General features: G+C 43.9%; 1 protein-coding gene across 1 annotated transcript in view; it reads right to left on the bottom strand.

Annotated features, from left to right (window-relative positions):
- Positions 1 to 4,663: 4,663 nt before the first annotated feature.
- Positions 4,664 to 10,047, bottom strand: part of SEC14L1 (SEC14 like lipid binding 1) — a 42,208-nt gene continuing 36,824 nt past the window's right edge. The window contains exons 13-16 of the mRNA XM_026068555.1: positions 8,006 to 8,140; positions 6,736 to 6,987; positions 5,530 to 5,708; positions 4,664 to 4,915 (exon numbers count right to left, since the gene is read on the bottom strand). Of these exons, the coding sequence (XP_025924340.1) occupies positions 4,810 to 4,915; positions 5,530 to 5,708; positions 6,736 to 6,987; positions 8,006 to 8,140 (672 nt within the window). The 3' untranslated portion in view covers positions 4,664 to 4,809. The remainder of the gene's footprint in view (positions 4,916 to 5,529; positions 5,709 to 6,735; positions 6,988 to 8,005; positions 8,141 to 10,047) is intronic.

Here is a 10,047-nt window from a genome sequence, read left to right as displayed (position 1 = left end):
GGCAAAAACCTAACCCTACTGGCTTATAGGTTTTGGCTTTTTTTTTCCCCCCCCTCTCCTGGAGGCATTAACCAGGAGCCCCGGGAAGCAGCAGGCTCCCTGCTGCGATGCATCGCAAGGAGCCTCAGCCTGGTCGAGCCGCCGCTGGGTATCAACGGCCCCCGCGTGGGTTTATTCCCTTTCCCAAACTCTTTCAGCCCCAACATTTGGCGACCCCTCGGCAGCAGGGCCGGGATTGCTCCAGGCGCGTGCAAACGGCAGCACAACGTTGCTCTGGTGGCCCTAAATGAACAAAGCTTGGCAGTGGGTCAAAGCTCAGCCCGTGTTTGGGACCAAAAAAAATTTAAAAAATTAAAATAATTAAAAAAAAATAAAATAAAGCCATTCCGAACCCTTTAGCCTGGGCAGTGTGGAATTTAGAGGCTCTTTGGCAAGCCCTGGGCACTCTGAGCACTCGAAGGTGCCTTCTTGTGCAGTGTCTTTTCAAGGGCTTTTGCATTCGGTGATGTCCAGAGCAAGGCGGTCCACCGTAATTACGCGCTGGCCTGAAAAGCTTGGCCGCATGTTAAAACTCGAAGTAGGTCAGGCAGCCAGCTGGTCCTGCTGACGGCCCTTCCTAGCCATTAAAGGGTCTCGTTTTTAGAAACTTTACAGCTTGGACGAAAGCAGAAAGCTTGAACCGTGAACAGCTGCTTCAGCCGCTGCTCCAGCTGCAGCGGTTATGAAACCCACAGGCTGATGTTTATTGGCTTCCGCCTTAAAAACAGCTAAGGCTCTGCATACCAAAAAAGAAATAAAAAATCTTAATTCCCCAAATGCGACTGGCTCGCACCCGGGAAGGCAGCGGGGGCAGCGGATGGGTGATGCACAGACCCCGGGCACCCGCCACCCCCCCACCTGGGCGCAGGGCAGTGCTCCCCAGCACAGGTGCAGAGCTCAGCAGCATAGTCACTCAAGAGCAAGAGGTATTTTACTGTTGCAATGCTAAATTTGTCTAAAAAAAACAAAAAACAAAAAAACCCCACCTCTCACACCCTACCAGCAACTGCATTAGCCAAACTTCTAAACCGGAGACCTGCAGAGCTGAACGAGGTTCACCTTTAAAGAAGGATCCCCCTCGCCAAGCCCGCAGCACCTACCTGCGAGCAGAGCGGCTCTCCCCAAGCCCGACACCAAAGGCAAGTCCGGCACGGCTCAGGGAGGGTGGAAAGGCCAAGATTTAGAGGTAGTTTTATCGCTCGGACAGCTGTGTCTGCACTAGGACTGTTCACTCACGTTTTGCCAAGACAGGGCACGCTCAGCACAGGCGATACATTTATTCTGCTAATATTTCCGTGGCAGTGCCACTGGGTAAAAAGAAACAAGCATGCTGAAGCAAGAAAACAGCTCTCACACTTGTTAGCCCAGGTGGCACATCCCAGGTGACACACGCACAGCTGCGATGCATTTGAGCATTCGTAGCCATCCCAGGAAAAGCCTTTCATATGATGCACAAAACACTCCACGCCGGATGCTGCTGCAATATGCTGAGTCGCTGGGTTGAATCTCCTTTTCCAGCTGCATAAAGGGCTATGAAGTGACTGCGCATCCCTAACAGCATCAGACCGGCTTTCTTTTTAGGGCTAACCACAACACTTTTTCAACACGACCTTTAGTTGTCTGCATATACCCAAGAGGAACAAAAAAAAGGCACATGCATGTGCACACAGTGAGAAAGGCAGGAGCTTGTTACAAGTTCCCAGCAGAACTTGTTCCTTCTAAAACCCCATCTCCTCACACCTTGTACATGCTCTGGCATCAATTCCCCCCAAAGAAAGTCTGTTTTGCCCCAACGGCTCCACAGCGGCAGGGTGCTGAAGTGCCTCCTGCTTCTGCAGGAACAGCGCTCGCAAAGCCTCCAGCTCTAGCAGAGTCGCTTTCAGCACATTCAGTGACCTGGAAATTTCAAGTTTTTGCATCTAGATGAATGAAATGAAGAGTCCAAGCCTTTTTTTTTTTTCCAAACAGTTCACATTTATTATTGATAACAATAAAAAAAAATCTTTTAAAGACTATTTGTGTTTTATTACCAAGAATGAGGTATTATGTATACAAAACATTTACAGAATTTGATATGCGATTCATGAATACAGACAAGGAAGTGCAGAGAGACACTGATAACAGGGGGGGAAAAAGAGCCAACAGAACGGTCATTGGCAGAGAGAACTAAGAATAGCAGTAATATCACACAGAAAAAAAGACCAGGCTATGGGAAATTAGTCACACTGCAATGATCAAGTCATATTGCACAGCACTTCACTTAGAGGAGAATTAAGTCTTGGGTTTTTTCTGGAATTTTATCTCCCCAGCTGTTTGTGCTGTCATGTGCTTTGAGCTCTGAAAGATGTGTCAGATTTACAGGAGGAAAAACCCAAAGTGCCACTTCTGAGCCAGCTCAAGTGAAAAACAAAACTGATCTTCAGACTTGGAAAGTGGCTGCAACTCAAAAGGTCTACAAAGCCAGACACCTCTGGACAGATGTGGAGTGTCGAATGAAGCAGTTTCTTTACAGTTGTCAGCAAAATCGCCATCTGAGAGGGAGAGAGAGAGAGAGAGAGAGAAAGAAAGAAAGAAGGAAAGAACGGGGACCATCTTCAAGGCAGAACCCTTAGAGCCCAGTAAATGGAAAGTGGCACTTGGAAAGAGCCACAAGTGACATTAAGTCAAGTCTCATAGTTTCTCCTGCTGCGTTAGCTCCCCCGTGCCTGGGAATACTGGCTCCTGCACGGCAAGAATCAAACCACCTCTTCGGCGAGTTGGCTTCCTACTAGACAGACAGTGTGCGCAAGCGGCACGCGAACCACAGCACGTGGCTCTGCCTGCCGGGCAGACGCTGCTGGGGGAGCAGTTTAACACCTAAGCGGTGGTCCGCCTCACACAACAGCAGGTTTTGGCAGCCAAGGCGACAGTCTAACCTCCACCTCTGAGTTTTAAAGGCAAAAAAAGACAAAACTGACCAGTCTGGTAAGTTTAAGGAGACTTGATTGAAGATTAAGGAGACTTGACTCAGCACTGTTGCTCAATTTGTTACTAAAATAAAGCTTTGTCAGCTTCATCTGCCACGTTTCATGGCCAGAACTGGTCTGCAGGAGAGGTGTTTCTAGTTAAGAGGTTAGTAACCTGCCTCTCAGAAGCTTTGCAGTTAAAAAATATATATTTATACTGAGTTCAGGACCAGCTTTCCTCAGGCAGGGCATCCAGTATCTTGAGTTCTGCTTTGAAAGCGCAAGACCTCAGCAAGCTCCTCTCCCAATGACCGACAACACTACTGTCTCCTCAAGACTACTGCAAGACTTTCAAGAGCCTATGCAGCTTTCTAGCAAGGTCCGCAGCAGCAACAGCAGCTCCTTTTGCCTAGAGGAAGAGTTTAGCTCTTTAAGGGGGTAAGGACAGACCAGTGGTCTAACTAGGCAACTCCTGCTGTGCTCCACACAGAAATCTTCACGGCTCCACTACCAGGTTATGGTCTGTAGTTGCCTGATGACATCCTTTTTGCTCAGCACTTAAGTCTTTTGTGCCTTGGAGATTTAGTAACTCGTTGCCGTGCCTGGGCGAGGGGGCCCAGAGTGGAATACCTGAACTAACTTTACAAAAAGAGTTCAAGTAGGACTGCTTGGGCCTGGGTATAGTAGGGACAAAAATCCACAATGGCAATTCACTACTGCAGTAGCAGCAGTGAAAATGGTAGAGTAGGCACTGCTGAGAGTTTCTTTTACTGCATCACTTATAATGAAGATCCCTGTGCTCCCTGTCTATGTAAAGCTCTGCTTTTTTTCTGATATACACAGGGAAGGATAGGAGGCAACAGGGATCGAGAAGTATGCAGGAAGGATGTAAGCCATACCTCCTTTGGACTGATCTGAAAAGCAAGCTTAGACTCTGCTTATATTCCTGATAACAGCAGAGTCTCACTAAAATGAATTAATGTGGAGTGTACTAGGTAGGTGGAGTGAAGCTCCAGCACAAACCTGGGAACAAGGCCCCAGACCAGTCCAGTGTGACACAGCGAGGGAGAGCCTGCTCTCTGCCTCTCTCTCCACAGTGCTTCAAGTGCAAATCCAAGGAAAGAATGTGAATTGCTTTAACCCATCAATACCCAGAGCTGAAATTCCCCAACAATGTGCTCATACAAAAGGTATTAGTGTTAACAGCCTGTCCACGGCTCCGTGGGCATGCCTTGAAAAAAAGGGACTCAAAAATCGAGTACCCAGCAACTGCTTTTCTTTGTCTCAGACATCACTTAGTGGCAATGGGAGGACAGTTTGCAGCACTGGAAGATCACAGGGGATTTCATAAGGTGGCAAGGAATGTCCTGACAGGAGACTTGCAGTTGATTTCTAATGCACTATGGAGCATTTTTGGTAGGGTTTTCTCTTTTTTTGCTTTTTAACATTTACACAATTTAAAAAAATTATTCTTAAACTGATGCACTGATTATTTTTCCTTCCACGAGAGCCCTTGTGTTCAAAGTTAGGATTTGTGCAAGTGCACATACCTATGGCTGAGTTAGGATAAAGGGTTAAAGTTAGGAGACGAGCTGTTGGAGCTAACAAGGACCAAAACCACTAAGTTTAAAATTCAAACAGCTACTTTACTATCTATAAAAAGCTTTTGATTTTGTGTGTTTGTGGGTTTTTTTTCCTTTTTCGATTTTTTTTTTTTTTTTTTTTTTTTTTTGCGCAATTGCCAGTTGAATATGCTGTATTGCAGTCAGCTGCCACAGGCGAGGGTCCAGCCATCTCATCCATTCGCTTTTCATCTGTTGTGGCACTACCTGGAAATCATGGAGCTGGAATGGGACTGGCTGGAAGAGGTTGTGGCAGCACTGAGCTGGGAGAATCCACTGTGGCTCGATTCAAGGCTGGTCATAGATCCTCTGCAATAAAAGCAAACAAGTTTTAAGCTTCGGAACACACGAAGATTTTGATTTCTGCTGCATATCTATATTCTGTTTGCACACCGAATAAAGCATGTAACAATGATTTTGGTGCAGATGCTCAAAAGCTTTCTTTTGTCATCATATAAGATAATGTGCGCACCAGAATGCCTTCTTGCAAAAAACAGATGCTGATCCAAGAGCCCGAGAAGTAGCTTCAGCCAAGTATATCACTGGCAGGCAACTGTACTGACTCAATTCCACTTTGAGTTGCATCAGTTTCTGCATGACAACCTGCCAAGCTCAACAACTTGCACAGTGCTTTTAGAACTGAGCAAAGTATTCAGTAATGATTAGAATGAAATAACTAATTTTGACATTAGTTGTCCCCAATGCCAATACCGGTTGGATTTTTTTTTTTTTTGAGGTCTATTAAAGGTTATCTAGCTTTGTTTATAAATCTAATGATACTCCATCAGAAAATGCAAAACCTCACAAATTATTTGCATTTCTTTTAAGTGGACTTGGTACTGGCTTGTTTCTCTAAGTACAGCAAGAGCTGCATCAGAAGGGTTTCACATTGGCTGACCTTCATCGACGTTGGCCAGACATACCTGAAATCTTCTGATCCTATTACTTCTGTATAGTACATCACTTTACATTTATGAGAGGAGACCTGTAGAGATGCTAGTACATCATCCACACGAGGCAGGTTGGTTGTAGCACAGGCAGGCATGTTGTGAAATTTCCACTGGAGAATATAGAAGCCAGGCCATCTGGTCACATGTGATCCCTGGAAACAACCACAGCAAAAATTGAAAATTAACTTGCTTAACACAGTCAAAGATTTGTAGGCTTGAGATACCTTTTCCAAGCTTAGGAAAACTACTGCCTACATGCCTGTAATTTTTTTCCAGTGCCAATTTTTCAGCTCTTCAGCCAACTGGCAGCACCAGTCATCTGGGCTCTCCTCACACAACATGCTTACAGAGAAAACCAGAGCTTCCTCCTGCTTTGTATATTGTCAAGGGGTTAGAATTTAAATACATTAAAACAACAAAGCCCGTTTTTAAAACAATATCCACTTTTCCTATTTATTTTCATTAATGGCTGTCTCTTGAGGATATGAAAATAGCAGTCAAGGTTCCCACCTCACAGAAAGAGATGGCACAGTTCAACAGGTCACTGCCCACATTTCCAAAGTTTAATACCTCCAATTAAATAACTTAAGGAGCTCCTTTGTCAAAGGCTCTTGAACTCTCATTTCAGGTCAAAAGGAACAGCAGCTGCAGTGTGTGATCGCAAGTGTGCTGCACATAAGTGTCCAATTTGGTAATTAAAGGAGAGGTTGCAACTGCCATAAAAACTTTAGGAACTTTGGCCATAGGGACCTGCCTAATTTGCTCGGTAGAGGGATAAACACACAGAAAGCTGGTCTTAATTTCCAGACTTCTCTCGTTATTGAGGTAAGGCATTATGGTATTCTTCAAACACAGCCTGGTTTCTTCAGAAAGTAACAGTCAAAATTGCAGCATAAAGTCTTACTACTTTCTGGATGTGCACTATGTTCTAGGTGGCTTCCCTACATTCCTTGCTGATCAATCTCAATCACTCAGACTGATGCGACCTTCCCTTCACAGCAGATCCCATGCAAGTACTACCCTCCCCTTCTTTGCAGCATTCTGCTAGGAACATAAGCTGAAATGTTGGCCAAAAGGAAGCAGATAGCTCAGAGCTGAATCATCGCTGCAAGTCATCAATAACATTGGTGAATTAGAACATTCAGTTTTGGAACAAGCCTTAGTATTAAGCAGTCTTACCTGCACGCTCTCCCCTTCTTTGCAGATAAGGGCAGACTCCACCATACTGTAATCACGCCCCAACTGCCAGACTTTGTCTATTAACTGGACATTGTTCCCACCAGGAGATGTAATACTGTGAGCTCCCAGAGAGTCCTTTTTAGGAGGTTGTGGGGCTCTCTTGGAATGAAAGATGTTAAAAACAATGTCGCCTTTACACACATCAAAATCCCATGTGATCACAGATGAGGCATCCACAATCTGAATGAGAACCTGTGACAGGGGAACAGTCGGATTGGAAAATAGTAATTTGCTTAGTAAAGGCAGAAGCTCTTACCAGAAAAAGAGAAGAAGATAGAAGAACAGAGCTTTGTGTTTCTGGGCTTAATTTAGACTATCAAAAGGCATTCTAGATACAAGTTCTCTCTCTATGGAGTGTCCTTATTTAACACATGACCTTCAGAAGCTCTCAACTAGTTTCTTAGAACATCATTTGTCTTTGTCATCCATTCCATTCAAAGCGGTGTCCTTCTAAGCAATGATATTCTCTAAATGGCAACAAGATGATACCAGAAATGGTCACAAACTTCAGCTGCTAAAGCATTATTATGTACCAGTACTCTCTTAACGGAGAACTCTTAAGAAACCCTACCCTCTTAAGACACCTCAACATTAAGATTAGATAAAACAATGTGAAGCAGTAATTATTACTCAGACAACTGGCCTTCTCTTCAGGTTTTGTGTTAATAGCAACAGCTACACAAACTCCCCATTGCATTTGCCTAATAGTCCCTTAGCCAAGAGTTATGGAGCTTAACTTCTGCTGCAGCGCATGCAGCCCACAGTTTGCCAGACTGGCAACTATCAAGTGATGCATAGCCCTGGACTTACATTCAGACTACACGTGCCTCATTTTGGACCACAAAGTTCCCATCGTGTTTTAATGTACCTACCAGCACATGCTTAAAAACCCCTCTGCACAAACAACTCAATCTAATTCTTAAGCTAGATGAGGCCTGGGGAAGCATGATCCACTGGGCATTCTCAGTCACATCATGAGAAAGAGCAGCACCAAGTTCATAAATGAACAGGAGCCCAGCAGCACTGCCTATCCTTGAAGTTAGACCAAACACAGGGAGAGAGAGACCTTGATTTAAAGACTTTATCTGTTTAGGAGGGCTTGAATCCCTGCTTCCCCATCAGATGGTCCTAACTACCAGGCTCTGGCAAAAGCCAGACTCCAGAGCAGAGGACTCAGCTGAAAGAAAAGAAGGGTAGATTGCAACCATACCTCATGCGGAGCTCCTTTGAAGACACTTGCAGACTGGTATATTGTTTCAGTCCAAAGCTTTATGTCTTCATTTTCCAACTCTTCTGCTGTCCGGTAGAGGGACTTGGGAACCAGCCCACCCTCTGGAACTTCACACTAGAAACATGAGCAGAGCCATTAATAAGTATTCCCTCCATACATCCTCACACTGTTATAATCTCTGCGTACTAGTCTCAGAAATGAAAACTCACATTCAGCCAATGTTCTGAAGAATGAGGTATGGACAATTTGAAAATAATTTTATGGCTTGTACATTACATTTATTTATTTTATATATTCCAATAAAATAGCTGCTATGATCTGTTTTTGTGAGTTTGCAGAACCAGGCACCAGGATTAATAAACACAACAACAGTCATTACAGAAAGCAGCTGTGCAAATGCTACAGTCATTGCTTATACTGGCCTGTACTGAGGTAAGATATAAGCCACTTAAGAATGCTGAGGAGAGCAGCAATAATGACACAAAGTCTAAGAAAATATAGCCTACAAAGACCTTAAAGGACTGGGGCTTCTAAACGTAAGGAGTAAAGATGGAGGGGAAGGTACAGTAACAGTTTCAAAGCAGGTAAAAAGATATTGCAATGAGGAAGGTAACAGTTTTTCAAGTTACAACAGTCATGAGAGCTGAGTACTGGAACAGATGACACAACTTCCCTAAGCAATTTTCTTTTTAAAAAGAATTCTCTAGTGATCTACTCAGGAACAGGTTACACAGAATTGTTTGGGGCAGCAGAAACATTAGATAACCGAATTACAAAAGAGAGGGTCGAAAGGGCCTTTGAGAAGTCATTTTTGTTCAAATATCCAGAAGTAAAGAAGAAAAGAAAGAGACTCTGTTATTGTCTGTGACTGGCAGGAAGTATTGTAGCAATTTGCTTTCTGGCAACATTCACTTTTGCTTACTTAAGCAGTGGATTTTGCCAGTTTCTCAAGTTTCAAATTAGATAGCACCAACTCTCTCCACTGAAAGCTACTGCTGCTGTAAAAAGCAGCCCACTGAAGATAAACACATGCTTCGCTCCAAAACGCTAACACAGGAGTGCTACATTATAATTTGAGACTGTATTTTGATATAACAGAACTGGATGAATTTTCATGAAAGATACAGAAATTAATCTACAAAATGTAACAGGGACTTAAAAAACTAGCAAGCCTGAAATTATCATGTTTTCACAAAGCTGAGTTAAAAACAGGGTGGGGGAAGCAAGTGATGGAGGCTCCAGAAAATGTCTGCGCTGCATTCCTACACCTTTATCCCGCCTGTGAATTTGCATTGTCAAAAACATCACAAAGAAAAAGACAAACCTACAGTATCACTGAGATGTTAGAATAATGCAGTCAATTGACTCCCACGTCTAGGCAAGAAGAAACTGTTCAAGTCATAAGACGAGGGAACTGATACCCTGCAGTAAGACAAAGTTTCAGCGTGTCGTGGTCAACATGGATCCCAGTATACGTGCATACCATGCATATGAGACCAGACTATTCGTGGCGCCCTGCTAGCAGATGTGCCACATATTTCCCTGAGCTCCTTATGGTATTAGTTAGTTCTCTTAGGTTACACAGGCTCTTCTGATTAGGTGGCAGTGACGCTGGCCAATAAAGCGTAGTAGTTAGCACGAGTTACCTTCAAATGGGCCCAAGCATATGGGAATCGTATGCCTCAATATAATCTTGTTTGATCATGAGCTTTGCTTGGACAGTTAAGACTACTACACATACATAGTCAGAATGGGAATAAAAATAACCATCTCCGTTAAGAACATACAGTACCATTTTGACACGTTTAACCAGTGGTATTACATGGCCACTGAGAGTGGCAATGGAGCTCCTGCTGGCCTAGTAGACTGTTTAAGGTAATTTGAACACTGGTGCTTCTGAACATCCAGAACATTTGAAATTGGAGGGGTAGACTGTAAAACATTAGAGTCTATCATGTTGGATATTGCTAACCTCTTATCTTGTCGCCATGGAGGAGAAAGACTAGAGAACGGATCTTACG

This window comes from Apteryx rowi, unplaced genomic scaffold (assembly GCF_003343035.1).
Source record: "Apteryx rowi isolate R43461 unplaced genomic scaffold, aptRow1 scaffold_275, whole genome shotgun sequence".
NCBI classification, from domain to species: domain Eukaryota; kingdom Metazoa; phylum Chordata; class Aves; order Apterygiformes; family Apterygidae; genus Apteryx; species Apteryx rowi.
This window is presented reverse-complemented; position numbering and strand designations above follow the sequence as displayed.